The 23,433-nt window shown below is 49.9% G+C and overlaps 8 protein-coding genes across 8 annotated transcripts; 6 read left to right on the top strand and 2 right to left on the bottom strand.

The window, feature by feature from the left end:
- Positions 1-384: 384 nt before the first annotated feature.
- BDV17DRAFT_298779 (SDR family NAD(P)-dependent oxidoreductase) lies at positions 385-2,430 on the top strand (the record flags this gene model as incomplete). Its single annotated transcript, XM_073763762.1, has 3 exons — positions 385-989; positions 1,054-1,210; positions 1,634-2,430. The coding sequence occupies exons 1-3, from the start codon at positions 396-398 to the stop codon at positions 2,428-2,430; spliced, it is 1,548 nt and encodes a 515-aa protein (XP_073614883.1). The 5' UTR covers positions 385-395.
- Positions 2,431-5,133: 2,703 nt separating this feature from the next.
- On the top strand, positions 5,134-5,637 carry BDV17DRAFT_298778 (uncharacterized protein; the record flags this gene model as incomplete). Its single annotated transcript, XM_073763761.1, has 1 exon — positions 5,134-5,637. One exon carries the CDS (start codon positions 5,134-5,136, stop codon positions 5,635-5,637), a length of 504 nt encoding a protein of 167 aa, XP_073614882.1.
- A 2,076-nt stretch (positions 5,638-7,713) lies between these two features.
- Positions 7,714-8,649, top strand: BDV17DRAFT_292065 (phytanoyl-CoA dioxygenase family protein; the record flags this gene model as incomplete). The annotated part of the gene is made up of 1 exon (XM_073762288.1): positions 7,714-8,649. The coding sequence occupies one exon, from the start codon at positions 7,714-7,716 to the stop codon at positions 8,647-8,649; it is 936 nt and encodes a 311-aa protein (XP_073614881.1).
- Positions 8,650-10,495: 1,846 nt separating this feature from the next.
- Positions 10,496-13,695, top strand: BDV17DRAFT_292064 (DUF3435 domain-containing protein; the record flags this gene model as incomplete). Its single annotated transcript, XM_073762287.1, has 7 exons — positions 10,496-10,528; positions 11,604-11,651; positions 11,709-11,801; positions 11,856-12,031; positions 12,087-12,478; positions 12,530-12,800; positions 12,870-13,695. The coding sequence occupies 7 exons, from the start codon at positions 10,496-10,498 to the stop codon at positions 13,693-13,695; spliced, it is 1,839 nt and encodes a 612-aa protein (XP_073614880.1).
- Positions 13,696-14,136: 441 nt separating this feature from the next.
- Positions 14,137-15,011, bottom strand: BDV17DRAFT_104236 (uncharacterized protein). Its single transcript, XM_073753729.1, has 2 exons — positions 14,777-15,011; positions 14,137-14,724 (listed from the first exon to the last, which is right to left on the bottom strand). Exons 1-2 carry the CDS (start codon positions 14,871-14,873, stop codon positions 14,372-14,374), a joined length of 450 nt encoding a protein of 149 aa, XP_073614879.1. The 5' UTR covers positions 14,874-15,011; the 3' UTR covers positions 14,137-14,371.
- A 253-nt stretch (positions 15,012-15,264) lies between these two features.
- On the top strand, positions 15,265-16,553 carry BDV17DRAFT_292062 (bZIP transcription factor; the record flags this gene model as incomplete). Its single annotated transcript, XM_073762286.1, has 3 exons — positions 15,265-15,336; positions 15,392-16,391; positions 16,459-16,553. The coding sequence occupies 3 exons, from the start codon at positions 15,265-15,267 to the stop codon at positions 16,551-16,553; spliced, it is 1,167 nt and encodes a 388-aa protein (XP_073614878.1).
- Positions 16,295-17,871, bottom strand: BDV17DRAFT_298773 (thiol methyltransferase; the record flags this gene model as incomplete). Its single annotated transcript, XM_073763760.1, has 2 exons — positions 16,295-17,208; positions 17,392-17,871. The coding sequence occupies 2 exons, from the start codon at positions 17,869-17,871 to the stop codon at positions 16,849-16,851; spliced, it is 840 nt and encodes a 279-aa protein (XP_073614877.1). The 3' UTR covers positions 16,295-16,848.
- A 1,361-nt stretch (positions 17,872-19,232) lies between these two features.
- On the top strand, positions 19,233-23,307 carry BDV17DRAFT_292060 (ABC-2 type transporter-domain-containing protein; the record flags this gene model as incomplete). The annotated part of the gene is made up of 6 exons (XM_073762285.1): positions 19,233-19,820; positions 19,856-20,771; positions 20,795-21,732; positions 21,789-22,113; positions 22,166-23,076; positions 23,131-23,307. The coding sequence occupies 6 exons, from the start codon at positions 19,233-19,235 to the stop codon at positions 23,305-23,307; spliced, it is 3,855 nt and encodes a 1,284-aa protein (XP_073614876.1).
- Between the last annotated feature and the right edge of the window lie 126 nt (positions 23,308-23,433).

The raw sequence follows: 23,433 nt of genomic DNA, 5'->3' as shown, positions 1-23,433 counted from the left end.
GAAGCGGATTATCGTTGCTTCACAGCTCGGCGACGTCGATCATGGCCTGTTCTGCAGTTGGAGGCGCACTCCCTGAGACGGGATGGCGAGGCACACATGGAGGTCGACTCCACCGCGGCCGGGCATCGGACAATAGTGGACATAGGGCTCTTTTTCCCATTCGGAGACTCCGTAGCGGCGCAGACGGCCCCTACTCACACTAACTGTAACGGCCCGGCTATCAGCTAGATTTACGGCCCAGTTCCACCTCCGGGTACTTTCTAGGCACCTTGCAGGATCAGATAATCCACAGAGTGGCGGTCAAAATGTCTCGAACTGCCCAACATAAAGTGCAGTCCCGCGACACTGTTCCAAGAGCCAATCTATGCCACTCTCCTTTTCCTTCCGTCACACCCATGGAATTCCCTGAAGCACCTATCTTCCCCGTCCTCAGGGACAAGGTGGCTATCGTGACCGGTGGCGCCCAGGGAATGGGCAAGGCCACAGCCTCAGTCTTCCTCCGCGCAGGGGCCAAAGTGGTTATCGCCGATGTCAAGGCCGAACAGGGTGCCCAGGTTGCCGAGGAGCTTTCTGTACACGGAGAGGTCCGCTTCGTCAAGACGGACATCTCAAAATCAGAGGATATCCAGAATCTGATCGCAGAGACCGTCAAGGCTTTCGGACGGTTGGATGTAGCTATCAACAATGCCGCCATGACGCCCGACCAGACGGCTCTCACCGAGGCCGACGAGGACTATTGGCGTCGACTGATGGATGTCAATCTAACCGGTACCGCGCTCTGCTGCAAGTACGAGATCCAGCAAATGCGAAAGCAGGGCTCCAAGGGCTCAATTGTCAACATTGCTTCGATAAACGCGTATATGCCTCAACCCAACATGCCCGCATACACAGCAGCAAAACATGGACTGCTTGGCTTGACGAAGCACGCTGCGACCGAGGGTGGCCCGACGGGGATCCGAGTCAATACCGTTGCCCCGGGTGCTATTTTCGTAAGTTCGGCCTATCTATATATACCTCTGTCGTTGTCTCCGCAGTCAGGACTAATTGATGCAGAGCGCCATGTCCGCCAAGGCTCTTGAGATCATGGGCACGACCCACGATGAGTTCGCGCCCAAGGTCAGCAGTCTGAACAGGTTCGGACAGCCCCATGAAGTTGCGCAGGCGTCACTTTGGCTTGCGTCGGACGCTTCATCGTATGTAAACGGGATTAGTATTCCGGTTGATGGTGGGTTTTTGTCAAAGTGGTAGTTTGGTTAATGCTGCATATACATGAAAATCCATGCCTTACGAGGGATCCCATTCGCTTCATAGAAATTAGTAGTAGTCTAGTAGCTCGCTTCGTTCATTCGGATTTTAGATGGATTACAAGCAGACCCGGACTCCCCAGCCTGTGACAAAAGTGGACCAGACTCAATCCTGGCCTCTTAGGCCAGTCCTGGTCTAATATATGTCCACGTCGCGCCCCGCGTATGTTCCCATTCCTCGACGTCTTCTAAAGCTCTGCAACTGTTCCCGCATCCATCATGTCAAGCACACCCCGTATATACGAAGGCAAGCTTGCGCTTGTTACTGGGTCCGCGCGAAGTGAGTCGCTGTCAGCGATACACAACATTGTACCCTAACAGTCGCACAGGTATCGGCGCTGCAATCGTACGCAACTTCGCTAGCAAGGGCTGCAACCTAATCATCAACTACGCGACGCAGTCCTCCGACGAGCCCGCTGCAGCACTTGCATCCGACCTCGAAAAGACCTACTCAATCCGCGCGCTTCCCATCCGAGCAGACATTACAACAAAAGACGAATGCGAACGGGTTGTATCAACTGCTAAACAGAGATTCGTGAATCCCGACACCGGGGCATTCCAGATAGACATCATCATACACAATGCCGCCATCCTCTTCCTCGGGCCTCTGGAGACCGTCGACCCGGACGAGTTCCACCGCATTTATGAGGTCAATGTCCTCGGTCCTATTCTCTTAACGGCGGCTTGCAAGGAGTACCTCCCCACCGATCGCTCCGGCCGTATCGTGACGCTATCGAGCATCAACTCCAAGGTCGGCACCGAGCACACGACCTTATACGCCGGCACCAAGGGTGCCATCGAAGCCATGACAAGGGTATGGGCTCGCGAGCTAGCCGAGCGCGCGACGGTCAACTCTATCAACCCGGGCCCCGTCATGACCGACATGTATCTTTCTGCACCGGACGAGGTGAAGCAGGGTCTTGCGCGGTGGAACCCTCTGACCCCGTTAGTTGGCGTTCGCGAAAACGATAGTCCAGAGGTCAGAGAGTTGGGCGAGAAGTTTGGTGGGAGGGCAGCGTATGCGGAGGAGATTGCTGGGCTGATTGCCACCATTTGTAACCCTGAGTTTGGATGGTGTACTGGGAGTATCATTTCTGCGAACGGGGGGTTGTCGTTTAGTATTTAAGTGGATTGAATATGCTAGTGGCTTTGTAGTTCAACCTTGACCTTGCTCATCAAGCGTAGCACCTTGGTATGACGGGTCAATCTACGCCCTGCACTCGGCAACATCCTCGATCCTCTTTGACTTCCCTTGTCTCGTATTGAACTCAGTGGCTGTCACATGAACTGAGAGCAATCAAGGTCAATAGGAATATATGCCCAGTTCGACATCCGCTCTCCCAGTTCTATCTCATGGAGCGCCGCCTGGCCACCGTTGAGAAACTGCTTGACCACACTGGTTGGAGGCCAGGGGATAAGGGTGTGGGTTGCAGTTTATTTACTAAAATCCAATTAAACGTCGGAAAGCCTTGTCCGTGCTCCTTGAGTTAATGGTACTGTGATTCCTGGATCAGTAACAAGGAACGAAGTGTACAGCAAGCTGGCCCTTGGACTCAATGGCTTATGCATAGCGTCGCTATGCTTTGTGGTTTGTCTTTTTGGTCCTCCTGGTAGTTGTGCTTTGGACTGGGTTTGTTATCGCTTTTGCCCCTCCGGCGTAAAGCCCTCCGCCCAAAGCTCCTCCATAGGACAAACGACCTGAAGCAAAGGCGCATTGAGATAAATCGACATACCTGAAGAACTACCGAAGGGTAGGTTCTCTTTGTGAGCCATGTTCCTAGTCTGCTCCAACACAAGATTTGCACAGTTTGGCAGTATCGCATCGAAAACGATCTGAGAAGGCTCCCCACGTATACTTGGCTTCGAAGACGCTAATCTTGAAGTCATTTGAACGGACGGCCTCGATTTTTTCTTTTCTTTTTTTTTTTTTTTTTCTATCTGCCAGGCTAGTTGGATATTCCAAAAAGCTGCCTGCTGGCTTTCATTCTGGACCCGCGATAAAGGCACATACGATAGAGAGTTGTTGGAGTAGCCGAGCAGCCCCGGTTATGCATAAAGTGGCAAACACTACGTAATCATTGTGATGATTTACTTCACTTTACTTCCTATCTCATTCTGAGGGCTAGACGTTCCCGGCACGCTTAGATTCATCGGAAACAGAGATTCTCTGTCTGCTGATACAGAACCCAAATGGATAACGTTAGTCCTCTCTAGAAAGTTGCTCTGTGATTATATGAACGCTGCGGAGAAGATGTATAGATCCGCCATTCTGTTGTAGCAGTTGCGCGCAGTGCCAAGTCGACTGTACGATATGCATTTAGGCATTTCAGAGAAAGTCCTGCTCACCAACAATTGCAGCAGGTTACAATCAGCCTTATGTGAAGGTCAAAATAAGGTCCGTAGATGGCTCCTAGCATGGGGCCAAGTGAAAGCGATAAGCTCTGATGGAAAAATAACGCACACCAATCGTTGTATTAAGGGGGCCTTCGTATAGCTAAAGGAATGAACTTAAATCTGCTGCTGTATGTAATGCCAAGGCAATAGCATGACCTTCAAGGTGAAGATCAATTACCAACCGCAATTTTCTGTACATGCAGGTCGCTGGTATATCGTTCCCATTGTAGTCCAAGTACTTTCTGCGTGGAGTGATATGCAGAGCTCTAGATAGTAGGCGAACCACCTACCTGTAGCTGAATGATGACATGATAGGCCATACCGTGGCCTTCGAAGTATCTTGCGCACCTCAGAACTGACTAGCGCCTAAATTCCTTGATGTGCGGTGGTTATGGCCAACGTTTACCCAGGCTGGGAGAGTTTGACTTTAGACGTTTTTCGCCTTTCACCGTAGGGGCCATGAAACCTGGACTGTTGCGAGGCCGGTACCGGATATCCGCATGGATTTCGGGCTGTTGGGGACCAAGTCAAGGAGTGTGAGCTAGTGTCGATGTTGTATACAATCATGTTGCTCGTGGGAGAATAAACTGGGTGGTTTCCACGAGCTCCTGGGTTTTACCTGGCGGCCCCGGGGGGGCATTCTGTCTGTGGAGGAGGCAGCCCGGGGGTAGGGAATTCTAAACCACGAAGTAAGTTAGGCTTTACGGAGTGCGCTGGACTCTGTAGACACTCTACGGAACTTCATGGAACTCAGGTCGACCCGCCAGGCCCGCGGGAAGTGGACCACGGCTAAGTGCAGGTGCGCTATACATACAGCCAGCATTGTTCTAGATTCAAGTAATAGGAGTTACTGCAGTTAGTATTGACTGGGCAAGATGAGACTTGTAACATTGTTAGTTTAGCTGTCGGGTCTCTTCAATATATGCCGGTAGCAGGTAGTGACCGCGACTGGCCCCAGCCCCATATCTTCGCCCCCAGGTACGATAGTGCAGAAAATGGAACCGAAGACCCTTTTTTGCGTCATTTCGGATCTCGCAACAGCCATTCTTTGCGGCTTTTGGCCGGAAAGCGGGTACAGTGATGTGGAGATCTTGGTTATTGTTCCTTTGGCCCCTAGGATTTCTTCCAAGTTACTTGCTCGTTATCCTACCCACGAGTCAGGTGAGGGACCCTGAGGGTTAAGCATACGAGATACGGAGGAAGACTCGGAGTCTCAGTATACAATTATCAGTATACAATTAGCCACCGGCCCCCAATACTCGCCCGCTCGTTGTTTTGGCCAAGAAAGTTGGCGAGATGTCACAGTTTGGGGGCAGAAAGGGGCCTTGAGGAAGTATAAAGTCGTCCTGAATACCAGTCCAGGAACTCATCATCACAAACGATCATCTTCAGAACAGTCTTTCTACTACAAGCATAACTACAATCTCAATATAAGATGGCCTCCCTTGTCTCCTCCCTCGTTTTCCTTCTTGCCGCCAGCGCCCCCGCCACCGCCGAGCACCTCAAGGTCGTCTGGTCCCAGGGATCCTTCTCCACCATCACCGGCACCAACGGCGAGGGCGGTGGTGCCGGCTCCTTCAAGGGCTTCGGTATCTTCAACGAAGCCGGTACCGTTATCTACGACCAGGCCTACCCCGACGACCACTCTCCCTGCTACAACACCGGCGATGGCCGCACCTTTACCATTGAGGGCGACTGCTGGGCCTCGCCGCGCCAGTTCTACTGCATGTCAGACTTTGCTGGCTTCCCTGAGACTTGCAAGGTTTTGGATGCCAGCGGTAATGTCCTTGCCGAGGGCTCGGGCCAGACCAACACCGAGTTCATTGGCATTGCTATTGGCCAGGATGGGTCTTGTGTGCTCGAGTTTGACTCGGAGGACAACGGCACTACTTGCCCTGAGGACACTGGCAACGGACCTCTTCACGTCACCTCTGGTTAGATGATGCACGATGATGCATGGGAAATTGTTTCTAGGATCGAAAGCTTGGTTTCCGCGATACGGCGGCTCATTCGATGGATGATATATCGCGGGAAGGTGGATAGTGACTGGACATAGGTATGAAAGGTGCGATAATGTGATAATGTGACCCTGTTTGTTCGTTAGATTGAATATTAGAAGAAGAGACTGCCCTATCTTCAAGCACCGGCTTCCCTTTCAGACCAAGTCAGGAGTAGGTAGAGTCTGCGTGCCACCTTGAACAGATGATCTTTGTGGCTGACGGAGCGATTAGCTGAACGATATTCTACTTCCTTGTCGCTTCGAAGTAGAGATACGCGATTCAACAGAGCTCAGCCAGGAAGTGGCCCGTGGTGCGGAAGCTCCTTCTCTACAAGCCTGGACAGCACGCAATTATTACAACACCTTGTTTGCTTTTGAGTTGGCTGTAGCACATAATTACGCAGTGTACTTCTACGTGACTGTCATCTCATGGCAATATAGGCTTTTCAGGGCCTGAATGGCACCGGCCGAGTTCGAGCTGCTGACTAGATGCTTGCTACTTGCAGGAGAGGACGCACCAATCTCGAGATCTATAGCGACGTGGCTGGATAACAATTAGGAGTGTAGTGAGCTTCGATGTCTAGCTGTTCCTCACTAGTTTTGTATACTGCAGAGCACAAGTATTTCAGAGATTGTCTCATTGTTGGCTCAGCTCTAGCGCCCAATCATATTGGTAATTCCAATTCACTACCCCGCCCCCTTTACAGGTGAAAAATCAATTTCCCTCAGGGAAATCCAAGCATCAAGTTAGTGTCTGCCGAACAGAGCAACGAGTCTTTCTATATACTTGGCGCCCCCCAACAAATATCCCTGTCTTTGTTATCAAGAACGCGCTTAGATACCCCTCTCCAGGCGAGGTAGCGAGTATATGCTAATCTGAGGGAATTAAGTTAAAGACAGTATTAATTATCTCGTAGTTGTTGAGATAATAAGGGCCAAAGAAGTAGTATTTAGTATAGCATACAGCCCAGTCGGATGGCCCGTCGCGGTTGGACAACCCTTGAATTACGTTACATCCTTACAAGATTATGTCAAGACCTCCCGTCGCACTTGTGATCCTCACGAAGTGACGTGGGGATCATATTGATGCTGCAGGACGATCCGATGATGTGATGACGAGGTGCAGAAGATCGAACAAATCCGACGCACCGGACCATCTTGGACATATCTGGTGTAAGAATGTGCCCTTTTTGCTTTGGGAGGTACATAATTCGTTGACAAGCGGGAAAAACCTGCTAGTCACTGGGTCTGGTGCACGTAAAAGTTTGCATCTCATCGAGGGACGAGTGCGGAGGGCGCCAACACCTGCAGCTTACCCGCTGCGGATGTCGTTGGCCGACGAGCCTGCGGGGGAAATGACAAGGTTTGCCCATTGGTGACGCAGTCCAAACCAAAAGGGAGGGGGCGCCTCGAAGGGTGTCGGCAGCTGCCCCTCGCTGATTATCGTCTGCATATCAAGTGCGGTGATTGGCTCCGTAAGGAGACTTGGTACCACATCTAGTACACCATTTCGAACAAGACATTTGATGTAAAAGTGATCACTCACTTGACACGTGAGAAAACCCAATTTCCTAGATGAGACGTATAGGACGATAGCTTGAGCTCTGAGTGACCCTACCTGAGTGCTAGTCTGCAGTCTCGAGGGTCAAATCAAGACAGGAATGCGCATCTTGCTGTCAAAGTCAGCACTAGTGATCTGCAGAATGCTCAACACAATCAATCATGTGGTGTGTTCAAGAATAATAATACTCGATAATTGCTATCAAGGCTTCGATCTCGGCTCATCGCAGAGACCTTGAGCCCGAGAGTCAGCCGGCAAATTTCTGATTGGAGCCTTCGTGATGCTGGATCAGGTACTGTTAAGTTTCCGCAGCGGCGTCCTGTTCGGCCTCCAAAGTCAGTGCAGGATGATCCAAAGCTATATAAAGAGCCGGGTGTCCATCAAGCCTCTCCTACTCTTTCCTCGTCCACTCCCATCGGTCCACCCATCTCGTTAACAACACCCCATCAACCAAAATGACTTCCGCCGATGAGCCACAAGCCGTGCCTCAGATCAAGCGGTTCTCCAATACAGATGACCGCGATACCATCTTCAAAGCCCTCGAGGAAGAGGGAGTCGTGATCATCAAAAATTTTCTCACGGGCGAACAAGTGTCAAAGATTAACCGCGATGTTGACCCTCTCGTTGCGCGTCAGCGGGAAGGCCCTTCGCCTCTGAAACCCATGGAAGGCTCACTGGCAGCTCTTCTCCCCCCCCAGCAGAAACGAGTGCACAACCTCACCGGGGTGTCCAAAGTTTTCCGCCAAGACATCCTTAACCATGAGCTAGTGCACGATTTGTGTCGCCGATTCTTCCCTAGTACAGAGGATTACTGGCTTCTCACGGCCGCCATAATCGACCACGGTCCAGGGACTCCACCACAGGTGTGGCATCGGGATTGGCTTAGCCATCCTATGGTCCGATCAGGGCCTGACGATCCGGGAATGCTAATTAGCTTCTTTACGGCCATGACTGACTTCACGGCCGAGTCTGGGGCCACCGAGTTTGTATCCGGAAGCCATAAAGTGGTCGAACTTAGCCCGCCTGACGCAGCGCATCCGATGATGCTCGCCGAAATGAAGGCGGGGGACTGCTTTTTGACCAGTAACAAGATGGTCCACCGCGGGGGCGCCAACAATACTACCGACTACTACCGCCGAGGGATGTCCCTTGCCTTTATGTCTTGTGTGTTCACGCCATATGAGGCGACAACCAACCTTCCGCGCAAGCTGGTGGAAAGCATGACACCCTTGGCTCAGCAAATGATTGCGTGGAGGACGGGGCGCACTGCCCGGGAAAGGGGGATTGGGAAATGGACTATTAACATGAATGACATGGCGGAGGAGATGGGGTTGAAATGCAACCAGCCGTATGATGATGATGATGATGATGATGATGAGAGTCAAAAGTGAGTATTTAGAGTGGCTGACTGTCTATCTGGCCATCGGGAGCTTTCCATTGGAATCGTCACTAAATTGGTAAGGTGCCCAGAAAAGGTCGCAGAGCGTCAGCGTTTTCTAAAGGAAAGAACTAAATTCGAATGCAAATTCGATCTTGGTTTACTGCCCCAAGTTCAGTAAAAACTTAGCAACAAGCGGTTAAAGAAGCTTTAATTTATTGACAGCGCGATTAGAAGGTTCCTCTTGGGTAACTTGGATGCCAAAAATAACGCTTAATCTCTTATATATAATACTTAATTTGTTCGATAAGGAGGGAATCTAGGATACGAGTCTCGCTCGAGCTTACAAGGATACATTCAATATTGCTGCTAAAAATAAAGATGAGTTTAGGGCAAGGGTTTTCGCGAAAGGAGCATACAATACACGGCGCTTAATTGAAGGGAGGTGACAGCCTATCTATAATAAGAATGATGCAGGCTGCTAAGCGAAACGCTCCGCGCAACTACCACAATGGATGAATAAAGCTGAATTTGAGAATTGGCGTTCGATGTTAGATGAAGAACCAAAGGACTAAGGTGGCGTACTCAGTGCTGCGTGACAAGGCCTACAGACCAGGTGGCCAACATCTGGGCCTACACCGCTAGCCATCTAGGTCCCCGCCCCGCGGGCAGCGAACCTTCTTTATTACTCTACTCAGCTTACTTTGTACTTCGTGATCAATACTATACTGTTACTCAGTTACACCTTTGACAGCAACAACTTGTTTGTACTTGAATCTACAGGACTTTGTACACGTACTATATTCTGGCCTTCCATTCTTCCTTGAGCTGAACCTTTGGAACGTGACTAGTCTTCATACTGGTTATACGTGGTGGATAGGGAACAGTAACTCAATCATTGCAGGGACTCACGTGAAGTTTCTAGGATTAGGAAGATACTTGGCCCATCGGCCAAGCCCGCTGGTGCGGCCATCACATTGTGAAGACGATCCGGCTTCCTAAGGTAATATACCTCGCTCGAAGAAGAGTAGTGCGGGATCCAATACCTGTCTTTCCTGAGTCTATCTATTCTATTAAGTAATAGTCTAGGAATACTAAGGTTAATTATCTTGCAAGTCTCTAGTAATAGCTGCCTGCAAAAAGGGGGTAAATAAACAGGATACTTCTGGAACTTTCAGCACATACGAGCACAGGATAGAGATACTCCAAGCAGTCCGTGCATCAGCATGCGTGATATGTTCAGGTATTTGATCCCAATTGTTAGATCTAGAGCTCGATAGGCTGAAAAGGCCAATGTCTTGTCCGAGTTGTACGGCTTGTCTGAGATAAAGCCAGCCAACATTGTCCTTTCCTCGGAGTTTCGGGCTGCAGTTGATTAGCTGCTGCTGGACTTTGATATATACTCGACACAGTATTATAATTCATCTCACATGTGGCTCATTAACGTCAAATCTTGAATATCTGCTAAAGAAGGCCGACCTTCGGCTTTCCAACAGGCCTCTGCCTCGACAAAAATCTTGACCTCGAGAGGTCATATCACCGGCCACTATGAGTCGAATATGTCTCGTTACAGTCAGAAAGCCTTAGCAGCCGATTGAAAGAGAGAACTTGAGAGACTTACACTGGCAATTGCTAGAATACTACTCACGAGGACAGGGCTACAAAGCTCTGAACTCGGATCACCAGCTTCCATGTCGCGCTAGAACAGCTCCTGGTCAACCACCTACATAAAGGGAATGGCCCCATGTAAAGTATATACGGAGTAGATCTCTAAAAAGAACAACTATGAGTTATCCGCAATCTTTGGCTCGCCGATGAGTGGGATGTGGCTAACTTTGATACTTGAAGCACTTCCCGTTATGACTAAGGCCTGTTTCGACGTAACGTATTCGGTAAGCGAGTGACGCATGTAAGCGAGTGACGCATGTAAGCGAGTGACGCACCTCCACCCGAATCTAACTCAATATAACGATGTGACGGTTAGCAGGTGGCCATTTTCGGCCGCATTTGACGCCGTTTTACGAGGCTCTCTCCCCAGTCCCCGCCTTGGCATCACGTGTGCAAATACCCACGGCCGCGGTTACTTCAGTGCACGCAATACCACGGTTTTTTGTCCAATACTAGTATATAGCTACTGAGTATATTCAATATTACTAACCCGGGCCCTCTTGCTAAGGAAAGGAGCTATTTTTAGCTCCCCTGAAGACTACTATACTCTCTATTTTAGAATCCTATTTATTATACTAATTATAACCTTTTCTCCTACTATCCTCCCTCTAGTATTACCTATTGTCTCTTATCTAATCTTTTACCTCCCTATTATCTTAAACCGTGATATTCTTTATTTTATCTATTTATTTAATCTTTCCTTTCTGATTTCTTGTCTTGATAATAATATCTCACGCCCGACTAGCTAGAGTAAACAGGCGTGAAGGTTAGGTCAAGAGTAATACTAACTCTACTATTAGCAGGATATTCTCGGATAACAGGTCTATTAGTAACTTTAACAGTAACCTGGAAGACAGCAAGGAATCTGATAATAATAATAATCAGGAAGATAAGTCCTTTAATAACTAGGGCTAGTTATCTCTAGAATATTATCTAGCTAAAGTAGAGAATTTAGATATCTCTTAGCTTTAGTAGAAGTAGTATAGTAATACTATACAGGAGAAATTAGATAAGACCCGTGTTTACTAGAATAGGTAACTATACTATTCTCTCTTAAAATATTATACTATAGAGACTAACTGGTACCTCCCTGATAAGTACTACTAATATATAGGTTTGGACCTAAACCAGTACTAGCAGTAGATATTAGACTTAGATAAGACTATTTACTTCCTTTACAGGTTTTTCTTATAGTAGTATAATATTTAGCATGGCAAGAAAAGAAAATATAGCCCAGGGATTAGATACAAGAGCTCCCTTGTCTTATTCTGGAAGTAGTAGTATCTTATCCTCAAACAGGAGACAGTGACAGGGTTGTGTAAGGAGATACAGCTCAAGGTTCAGGATGTGAGCAGGCCATATCTCCACTTCGGTCTGATGGGGAGTACTGACAGCTAGTCATAGGTTATTGCTAGTGTGGCCGAGCAGAAAGGCTTAGAACTCACTCAGCGGCCGAAGAAGAATATGTTTATTGAAGATGTTGCCGAGTTCGCACGGGTTGTCTTAACCACCACTGAGATGATATTTGAGTGCGGGTGGTAACGTATTCAGCTTCTCTTCTTTTGCCAACTCGCCGCCATCACAGCGAGTCGTCCAGAGGCGCTTCTTGAGCTTCGCTACAGCGATATTATGTTGACTCTTATCCGAGACCCGGAGGGCGGACGCCCTAGGCTATTTGTTTTTCTAAGGCCGGAGTTTACAAAGAAGTTCCTTGGAAAGAAGGCGCCGTACGTATTTAATATTGGACACGCCAAAGCTGCTGACTGATACTTTATGGAACAGGAACGAGTTCAAGATTCCAGAGATCATTTTCGATCCTACCTTAGCTCTCAGCCCACACGTTTTTCTCCTGGGTATGCTTTTTCATATCAAAGGCTTCAAGTCGATCACTACGACCGGACCAGTGCTAGATAGCCCAGAAAAACTCTACAGCCTCGAAGTGCTGGATGGTCTAGGGCAGCAGCAGCTGAAGCTAAAAGACGAACTCCTCGACAAATACGTGTTCTGTCAAACGATTCGTGAGGCAACAGGTTTTCGGGTCGCATTAGAGATAAAGTTGCTGGCATCAACGGTACGATCGCGTATGCGCCGCGCTGGCCAGATTACTGGCTTTGACGATATCACCAAGCCGTACATTCTTCGGTACGCTGGAGCAAAAGCTTTCAATAGCAGTGGTACGTATCGCTGGGGTCTTTTGCCAGGAATGGTGTTAACATGGCGAATAGAAGAAGTCTCCGATGCCTTACAAAATGTCATCCTACAGCATGCAGATATCCGCACATTCATCCGCCATTATGAGGTAGATGTCGATATGGACGTTCAAGGCATAATCCGCAAGACCGGTTCTCAGACCCCACTGGTACGGTTTGCCTGCTCGTTAAGCGCATCGATCGACCCGGACCGGCCCTATTGGCTTTCAACCGATGAATCGAAGTCTCTCAACCAGCTTCCGGAAATTCGTAAACGGCAGCAGGCCGTTGTGGAGCGGAAGGAAAAGTGGAAGAACTGAGAGACGAAGTTGAAACGTGCTACGCTAGCCTGGCGAGCCTCGTCTGGTTACCTTAGCGACAAGATTTCCACTGGCCGTCTTCGTCAACAAGAGAAACTAGAACTCTTCCAGGATCGCGTCGTCGAAGCCAAGCGAAAGTACAACCAATCGGTTCGCGAATTGAGGAATGAGAAGCAACGACAGCGAAACCGACGGATCCGGGAGAATCTAAAACGCTATAGAAAGGAACAGCCTGTTATTGACCTAGAACGGCAGCTGGCTGGAAAGCTGGTTGATACCAAAGTGATGGGCGCTCTCGAGCGGAAGGGGTTCATGCCCCCGCAACAGATGCTGATGATTGACGCTATACTCACTCTGCCGGGGACCACCCTGGATGCAGAATATAAGCGCCGGATCCACGCGATCAACACCGTCACTGCTTTCTGCGGCGTGGAAGAAGGCCGGCCTACCCGTCAAACAACTCAATCGCGGCGGCGACCAGTGCCGGACGATGATGAACCTGTTCCTGTCGCCAAGCGTTATCAAACCTCTGTCGAGGATCAGACTGAGAATGCCCTGCGCCAAGCGATGGAATCCGTGCGTATCGATTCTCCAAAGCAACGGCCTCAGACCTGCTTTCTCTGCTTAGGGAACCCTGACCTCCCTTTGAAAGACCGCCTTTTGAAGCATTCGACGCCTGGCTCACTCACGAGACACTTCCTACGGAAACATGTCAACCTTTCCTGGCCGGTCAAAGGGGTGACTTGTGCAGTCTGTGATGGGAAGCCATTGCAACAGAAGTCTGAGCTTCTGAATCATGCAGAAATTTTCCATGGGACCGTGGTGGGAGGCGCTACTCGGCTTAGGCTAGCGCAAGAAGTCAACCCTCACTTGAAATGGTGATCCAGCAAATGACTCCTATGTCAGCCATTGTCTATATGATATACTTGTTTATATATAGTGAAAGTTTCTAGAGTAGTAAACAAACCTTCTGATCTCTAAAATGAAGCTTGACTGGTCCCTAACCTGGATACATTTGCGTGCGAAATGCAATCTGGCGATGACCTGCTTTGAGATAGTTGATACGTATCTAGTGTAAGATACGAGGACTTTGGAGCGTCCAATCAACAAACGCCATGCACATGGGCATTTCGGCCAGGTCCAGTCTCGATGTTGCTGTCACTATTCTGCACAAATCTATTAATTTACATCCTTCCTTCCCCCAGCTATTCACAAATATAGTTCAGGAATAAATACGATACTCCGGGAAGTGGAATTATTCACTTGAACTAGCGAAGGAGAAAGTGAACAACGGATGGCACTTCCCATGTCGCGGATGAAACATCAGCTTTAATGTATGGATTTTGGTGTAAACATTTGGATGCTCAATCTCCTATTCTCATTCTATGCCTCGACCAGAAGAAGTACATCGACCGCCAAAAGATCGAAGCCCAGGGAACCAACTAGCGAAGTCCAAGACCATTTACAAATATCCTTGATATCGGCCCTTGAATTTGTGTTTGTGAGATTCGAACTGGCAAAAAGCAAGGCATCAGATAATCTCTCCCCGACAAAGCAACTAGTACACCAAAATCTCCTCATCTTTTCCTCCCCCGTCCCTCCATTTTTTAAGCACCTTCTTCATATCCGCCACGATATTCTGAGCATAGTCAGGCCCAGCGGCCCCAGCAGGCAAATCCGCTGGGTTCCCCCTCACCCAAGCGACGGGTTCTTTAGCAACACCCGCGAATTTCTTCTTAAGCTCTTCAACCTGCTGAGGCTCATAGCCGCGACCGAAGATTACCGCGCGAGGAGGCCGGCTGTTATCGTGGGTTCCGGTCTCATTGGGGCTCCGAGACTGAGGATCGCGACCTGCAAGCAGATGCGGGAGCTCAGCCTCTGCAGCCTCATATGACAGGATGAAGTGGATGACTGACGAGCATTAGCACCATACTTTGTTTATTTCAGAATGTATATCAAGAACCTTCATATTCAGGCAGCAGGTGCTGGGAGATTGATTTCCCCATCGCGGGTATTCTGCCGCAGCCAACTACTGGCATCGGCTGAGTGAATGAAGACATGTTGCGAGAGCTGTACGCTGTACGCTGCGGATGAAGGTATTTCGGAGCGTTAAAGATGGAGAATTATGGATTAAGCTGAGGTCGATGATTCGATTTATATTCCTCGTTGCGGCGCGCTCGGTCTTCTTGATGAGTTGATGACGTTTGGACGGAGCATGGGAGCCCGTTATCTCCGACTACAGCCAATTTCAAAGCCATAAACTTTGCGCGCAGTTCGGGCCAATTGTGGCGACCCACCCAATTTTCGATTATTCAACAGTCCGGACGCCCCAACCCGATGAGTAAAGCAACGCCGTCACGTCCTTTTCGCGTTCTCAGATGATCCGTTACATCACTGCATGTCTTCAAGATAAAGAAAAGGCCTCAAAAGCAATACACGATAGTCGAAGCAATGACTGACGCGCCCGCTCCTCGCAAGAGAGGCCGGCCACGAGCTGGGACGGACAATCAGCAAGGTCCCGAGGTGGGTACATCCCGAACAACTACAGAGCAAGTTGGAACTGACTCAAGGAATCCAGAGACGTCGAAAGCAGCTTCGCGTTGCGCAGCAAGTATATCGCAAGAGAAAAGATACCACGATCGTCAATCTGCAATCTCGCGTACAGGAACTCGAGTCGGGCATCGAAGAGCTCAGCGGGTCGTTCCTTTCCTTTAGTGATCTTCTGTTAGAGGCTGGGATTCTCCAAAATCAGCCTCGTGTCACAGCTGCTCTGCAAAAAATTACACAGCAATGCGTGTCGCTTGCCAAAAGTGGCTGCGACGAGGCCGAACAAGCACCTGCAGCCCCGGCGGACGTATCGCGATCGACGTCTCCCACGCTCAGCGATACACAAGATATAATCTCAAATCACAATCCGCTCATAACGCAACTTGATTCATGGCCAATAATCGGTGACGCTTTCCAGTCCTCGTCGGACCTCGCGACTCAATGGCCTGGACTGTCACAACTACCCCCCACGCCACCCTTCCAAGAACAAGCAATTCTACCGTTCGGAATAGTCTCGTCGTCTCCGAATATCCCCTTCTCATCCACCCCTAGTCCCACCTTGAATTTCCCGACCATAGTATCGCCCGACAGCCTCTTAAAGCAAGGGCGCTGGACGCTCTCACACCGTCTGGTCCGACAATGCTGCGAGACTGGTTACTATCTATTAACAAGATCATCTGCAGACGATCCAAGGGTCAAAGCAATCTTCGGCAAACGATTGACCATCGACGAGCGCGACCGCTTCATCTTCGGATTCTTCGCCAACATGCACGACGAAATGGGGGACACGGTCGAGTTGAGTACAAAAGTTCTCAGTTCAAGGAGGAGCAGCTACTCTCCTGAACAACTCACCGTTTCCTCTCGAACGTGGCAAATTGTCAATGAATCGGGTGCTGATGAGTGGATGGATGCGAGTGGTGTGCAAAGGCTGCTACAGCAGCGAGGGATTCGTATTCAGGACCCGAGCTCGCCGCTCTCCAGTCCCCGGTTCAATTCGGCTCCGCAGCTCAACGCCGCGAGCTTCACTAAATGTGAGTAGTGCCGAGATCGATGGTTCTTTGTGTCGTCTTTTCCATGCATCTACTGACCTTGTCGTAGATCTTTCCCTCGGCCCTATCTGTCTCGGTCGCGGACCAGCGTTCCGAAAGCGCGATGTTGAAAAAGCCGTTCGCCTTGCAACTCTTGATGGATGATCCTTGAGCGTTTAACGCTGTGTACGAAAACCATGAATTATGTATAATAACAATACTTGTCTTCAATAGATATAATCTCCGCTTACTTTGCATGATGCGACGATTACAAGCAGGATCCCGCTGTGGAGTTGAGGAAATCCTTCCAGTGCATATGTTCCCCATGTCCGCGAAATTTCTTTAAAAAAGCGCCTTTTGCACCCCGGCCCTTGAAATCCAGGGCCGGACTCCAAAATCACCTATATTTTCCATTTACATTTTCTCCCTTTTTGGGTCACACAAATATGCAGGCACATTTCTAGTCACGTCGACGCCAAATAGAGACTCTGTCATGGATCACCCCATTCTTATCCTTGCCCACAGTGTGCGTGCGCTCTGGCTGCCAGTACGCCACTCTCTCCAGGCCCGCCTTGCTGGGCTCTCGCAACGGGTCCGCATCGACAAGACCCTTATCGTTGTAGGAGATCTTCTCACCGGGGTGGCTCAGATGCTCCATGTAGGCCTCGGAGGGAGAGGCAAATGGAGGGCCGGGGGCCAAGGGGTCCTTATGACGAGGAGATTCCAGACAGATCAGATTGCCTGCAGGTAAGGAAGCAAGGAGCTCGGTGTGTCGGAGAGCCCATTTAGGACGGAGCTCTGGGTTTAGAGCACAAAAAAACTAGATGGTTGTTAGAGGAAAGTCCAGAAAGACCAGAAGGATCCAGGGTGGGTCGAAAATGGCACATCAAAATTCTAAAGACAGAGTGAAGCATCTTGCAAGTCCCTCTGTAGGACGCAGAATACAAGTGGAGAGAAAATAATAGCAATGACGGAGCCCGACAGCGGCATTGAGTGTACATACTGTGTAATTATAAATGACATCAAATGCGTTTCGAGGTACTCCAATTTCTTTCAACCAGGTATCATCAAAGAAATCCCCCTGGACGAAAGTGACCTTCCCTTTCCCAACTTTCTCATCTCGCACGCGGTACCGGCTATGGTTCTCCTTCTCCTCCTTCTTGCACGCTTCGACAGCCGCGGCGCTGCACTCCAGGCCATAGGCATCATACCCAAGGCTCGCGAATAAGAGCACGTCGACTCCACGTCCACAGCCCGGCACCAGGGCCTTCCGCCTCTCACCGTCCTGGGCGATGGGCCCGCCAATGGTGCCAGCTCGCTGGACCAGGGTGTCTTCTAGCGCGGGGTTGGGGAAGCCACGATCCCAGGGCAGATTATCACCTTTGTCCCAGAGGGAGGCCCAGCCCTCAACATACTTGTCGCCCTGATATTTGGCAAAATGTGCTTGACTGTCCTTGGGATCAATGTTGGTAGGAGTCGTCATGGCTATGGGGTGGTGACGGAGTCGGAGGAAGTTAGAGGTGCTCGCTCTGGCGTGACTGTGATAAACAGGGGTAAAAATTAGGAATAGTACAGAGTGACCAGAAACGATTGACTGCACAGGGAAGTAAATGATACTGGGTGCACGGCGTCTGTTCTACTTATGCCTCTCTTCACCCCTAATTGAGTGTCTTTACGCTGTGATTAGAAATCATTGTCGATGGGATAACCTCAAGCTCCGACCGCGAACCAATAGTCAGGTGTTGGGTCGAAAGCTAATCAGTCTCTACTTGTTTATTCATCATACCGAGAGAGAGCTCTTGAGAAAAGTGGAGGTTTCTACAGTGGCATGGGATTGGCCCAGGCGGAAATCTTGGGCCCACCGTCGTCCAAGAATTACGCTGCTCACCCTTTCTAGTCACCATTCTTTCCCGACATTTTTTCCCTGAAGGCTTAACTGTCATTGGGGCTGACCACAGCAACCCACACTCGCTCAAATCTGCCATGCAGAGTCAGGACGTTATGAGTAGTGGAGACGCAGCCGGGGACTAAAAAGATAAGGTTTTGACTGATGACATCAACTTTAATGCTGCGCCACCCGAAAATATATCTAAACATTTCGACGCCAAGGTCCAATGTCTGACCGGGAAGGGAGTAGTAGTTAGTGGCGGTGACAAATTAATAATCAAGCCGACAGGTTAGTTAATAACTTAACTTGGGATCAGACAAAGAAATTCCCATGGGAGAAAGATGAGTATGACCATTGAGCATAAGTGGGTTCAGTCGATCTTCATTAACGCACTGAATTAATTTATAGTCGTTCGACGATCGTAGCTCGCAATGAATGTGATTGATTAGTCGGATCAACTGTGGGATTATAAGGTTGGACCCGCCCAAATGGGGCAGGGGGCTCCAGCAATCAAGCCTGGCTAGTCATTGCATCTACTCTCGTAATGAGTTAGTGAGTTAGTTAACTTAACTAGAGCTAGGAATGTATAGTAATCACTCCGAGTGGACATGCCTGATGATTCAACAAAGACGGTTGAACTGACTGTTAGGAAAAGCTTAATGCACGAGATGTTCACTAATCACCCCATCCGTCGAAAGATGCCCCATGCTCTTCGTTCAGCACATTAATAAAGGATGAGACAGAGGGCTTCTTCGGGCTCCGGGCCTTGAGTCGGATTATTAATCAGAAGTTAAGTTATGGTCATATATCTCATTACTTTATTGTTCTTATATCTTGTGCGTGATGTTGCTACTCTCCCAGCGGCAACTCCAATCGTCTGATCTCCAGCATTTTTTCCCATCGAAGTTCTTCTGCTGTCAAAGTCTGGCAAATTAGCGAAACTGAAGAACTACAACATGGAGGTCAATCGCGACCCCGAGAAAGCGATGTACCAGGCGAGTTCGCTCGGAAAGCCCTCCGGACGATCTCCCTTCCCAATGGCGGACCCTATCGTCAACTCCAGCGCGGAGCAATCAGATGACGAATCCGGCCAAAAGACCGAACCCCGAGACATCTCACAATGGCCCATCACTCCAGATATACTACAAATACGACAACGTAACGAGACTAACGGTGGGAAATCGAAGAAGCTGGGCGTGACATGGCAGAACCTCACAGTAAAGGGCATCAGCAGTGATGCGCTTTACAACGAGAATGTTCTCTCTCAATTCAACCCATTCGGGAAGGGCAGTAAGAGCCCACCCCTGAAGACTATTATCGACAACTCTTCTGGATGTGTCAAACCCGGTGAGATGTTGCTTGTTCTTGGAAATCCAGGAGCCGGATGCACAACACTGCTTAGCGTTCTATCAAACCACAGAAATGGCTTCGCAGAAATTACTGGCGACGTCTCGTTCGGTTCCATGACCAGTCAAAAAGCCAAACAATATCGTGGTCAGATCATCATGAACACAGAAGAGGAGATCTTCTTTCCAGCTCTTTCAGTTGGTGACACCATTGACTTCCCACACGTTTGAAGGTGCCCTTCCACCTGCCAACGGACATCAAGAACAAGGAGGAGTACGCCCAAATATATAAAGAATTCCTCTTGAAGTCTCTCGGTATCACACACGCAAAGGATACCAAGGTCGGAGATGAGTTCATTCGTGGTGTTTCGGGCGGCGAGCGCAAGCGAGTGTCCATTCTCGAATGCCTTGCGACTAGAGGCAGCGTCTTCTCCTGGGATAACTCCACTCGTGGTCTCGACGCGAGCACTGCGCTAGATTGGACGAAAGCCATGCGCGCCATGACAGATATTCTTGGTCTTACTACAATTGCCAGTCTGTACCAAGCTGGTAATGGCATCTACGAGCAGTTCGACAAGATTCTGATTCTCGACAACGGCAAGCAGATCTTTTACGGACCTCGAGATGAAGCTGTGCCATACATGGAGGATCTTGGCTTCCTATGCGACCCTGCAGCCAACAAGTCAGATTACCTCACGAGCGTATCGGTGCCTGCTGTACGCAAAATTGCCCCAGACTTTGAGGACCGATTTCCTCGATCGACAGAGGAGCTGCTCGCTGCTTATAACAACTCGCCCATCAAGCCAAGGATGATGGCCGAGCTCGACTACCCCAATAGCCCCGAAGCTCAGCAGAATACGGCGGACTTCAAGGAACAGGAGGCTCAAGACAAGCACAAGAACCTCCCAAAGAAAGCTGCGGAGTCCGCAGGATATTTCCATCAGGTGCAGACGGCCACCATACGCCAATTTCAGATCCTCTGGGGCGACAAGCAAACTCTGTTCATCAAGCAAGCCACAACTATCGTTCAGGCGCTGATCGGGGGCTCACTGTTCTACAATGCTCCGGACAACACGGCGGGCTTGTTCATCAAGGGAGGCTCACTCTTCTTCTCCCTACCTTCATCGCTCTCGCCGAGGTTACGGATTCGTTCGTCGGCCGACCTGTCTTAGCCAAACACCGAGACTTCGCTCTTCATCATCCATCTGCCTTTGTCTTCGCCCAGGTCATTACCGACATCCCGATCATGCTCTTCCAAATCTCGCACTTTGGAATTGTGCTGTACTTCATGACTGGATTCCAGTACACCGCCCAGGCTTTCTTCATCTTCTGGCTCATCAACTTGATCTCGGCCCTGGCTATGACACAGCTGTTCAGGTTCATCGGTGCCGCTTTCCCGAATTTCGACGCAGCAACTAAAGCTTCTGGATTCACCATCGTCGCTGCCTTCACATATGCAGGATACATGATTCCCAAGCCCGACATGCACCCTTGGTTCGTTTGGTTCTTTTGGATCGACCCCATGGCCTACGCGTTCGAAGCATTGCTCGCGAACGAGTTCCACGACCAGGTGATTCCTTGTGTGGGCCCATTCCTGGTTCCAAATGGCGAAGGATACAGCCCCGAAACAGGAGGCGGACAAGCATGTACCGGCGTCCGTGGTGCGCCTCCTGGAGCAACCAGCGTTACTGGTGACCAATACCTGGCTTCCATGTCCTTCAGCCACAGCACCCTTTGGCGCAACTTTGGCATTCTCTGCGCCTGGTACGTTTTCTTCGTGGCAATGACCATCTTCTTCACTTCCAGGTGGAAGCAGATGGGCGAAGGTGGTCGCGGCCTCCTCATCCCCCGTGAGAAGCAGAAGGTACCTAAGGCCGTGGTTGCGGATGAGGAATCCCAGGCTGTCGAGAAGCCATCCGAGAACTCCGGCTCCGATTCCGAGAAGTCTGACGCAACCATCGACAACCAGCTCGTCAGCAACACATCGGTCTTTACCTGGAAGAATCTGACTTACACCGTCAAGACGCCGCATGGCGATCGTCTTCTTCTCGACAACGTTCAAGGATTTGTCAAGCCCGGTACGCTCGGTGCTCTTATGGGGTCTTCAGGTGTAAGTGCACTAGCAATGCGATTGACAGATGGATATATGCTAACATTTTGACTCAGGCCGGAAAGACCACACTGCTCGACGTTCTAGCTCAACGCAAGACTGATGGTACCATTCATGGCTCCGTTTTAGTCGATGGTCGCCCGCTCCCTGTGTCCTTCCAACGATCTGCTGGCTACGTCGAACAGATGGATGTCCACGAGTCATTGTCCACGGTACGCGAGGCTTTGGAATTCTCTGCTCTTCTTCGTCAGAATCGTGGAATTTCCCGCAAGGAGAAGCTCCGCTATGTGGACACGATCGTCAAGCTTCTACAGTTGGAAGATCTCGAGCACACCCTCATCGGTCGCCCTGGTGCCGGTCTTTCTGTCGAACAGCGCAAGCGTAAGTCTGAATCCATCGAACAGAGTCGAGACAGGCACTAACAACTTATCAGGTCTCACAATTGGTGTTGAGCTCGTAGCTAAGCCCAGTATTTTGATCTTCCTCGACGAACCTACTTCTGGCCTCGATGGCCAAGCTGCAAACAACACGGTACACTTCTTGCGCAAACTCGCGGAAGTCGGACAAACTGTCCTCGTTACGATTCATCAGCCATCGGCCGACCTCTTTGCCCAATTCGACACCCTCCTCCTACTGACGAAGGGTGGCAAGACCGTATACTTTGGCGATATCGGCCATCATGCAAGGACCGTCAAGAAATACTTCGCTGATCATGGCGCACCGTGCCCTCGAGAGGCCAACCCTGCTGAGCACATGATTGAAGTCGTATCAGGAAGTCTTTCTAAGGGCAAGGACTGGAACCAAGTCTGGCTCAACTCGCCAGAGCACGAGAAGATCACTCAAGAGCTTGACACTCTTGTCGCCGATGCTGCCGCCAAACCGCCTGGAACTGTCGACGATGGCCATCAATTCGCAGCGCCCATGTGGGAGCAGGTAAAGCTTGTCACGCACCGCATGAACATCTCCTTGTTCCGGAACACCGAGTACATCAACAACAAGCTCATCTTGCATATACTCCTGTCTCTTTACAACGGCTTCTCGTTCTGGTCGATTGGTAACAGCGTCAACGATCTCCAGCAACGCCTCTTCACGGTCTTCAGTTTCCTGTTTGTCGCCCCGGGACTCATCTCCCAGCTTCAGCCTATCTTCATCGATCGTCGCAACGTGTATGAGACGCGCGAGAAGAAGAGTAAGACCTACCACTGGGTGCCATTTGTCACTGGCTTGATCGTTTCTGAGCTGCCCTACCTGGTCGTCTGCGGTGTGTTGTACTTTGTGTGTCGGTACTGGACTGCTGGATTGCCAAATGATACCAAGTGGGCAGGCAGCACATTCTTCGTCGCAGTAAGTTCTCTCTTCTTTGGTTGACTCCTCGCTCCAAACTAACAAACCGTCTAGATGTTTTACGAGATGTTGTACACTGGTATTGGACAATCGATCGCCGCGTACGCTCCCAACGCAACCTTTGCATCTCTCGTCAACCCGCTGGTCATCACCACCCTTGTATCATTCTGCGGTTTCGCGGGCGAAGTCTTCGTCGACGCCGAGTTCCCGCCAACGGCGCTGGTCAATTGAAATAGCATTTAGTGTCGTGGGAACAGCGACCCGTCCTCCTTCTGCGAGGAATGTCTGCGCTATCATTGTGCTTGCGGGGCCAGTATAGATACAAGCATCAATATATGCGCAGGAAATAGGAGTGAG

The sequence above is a fragment of the Aspergillus undulatus genome, assembly GCF_047715775.1.
Source record: "Aspergillus undulatus strain CBS 261.88 unplaced genomic scaffold BDV17scaffold_29, whole genome shotgun sequence".
NCBI classification, from domain to species: Eukaryota; Fungi; Ascomycota; class Eurotiomycetes; order Eurotiales; family Aspergillaceae; genus Aspergillus; species Aspergillus undulatus.
This window is presented reverse-complemented; position numbering and strand designations above follow the sequence as displayed.

Coding starts and splice junctions, on each gene's coding strand:
- BDV17DRAFT_104236 (XM_073753729.1), bottom strand. CDS start 14,873: ATGTCTTCATTCACTCAGCCGATGCCAGTAGTTGGCTGCGGCAGAATA. Junction 14,725..14,776: donor CCTGCTGCCTGAATATGAAG/GTTCTTGATATA, acceptor AATGCTCGTCAG/TCATCCACTTCATCCTGTCA.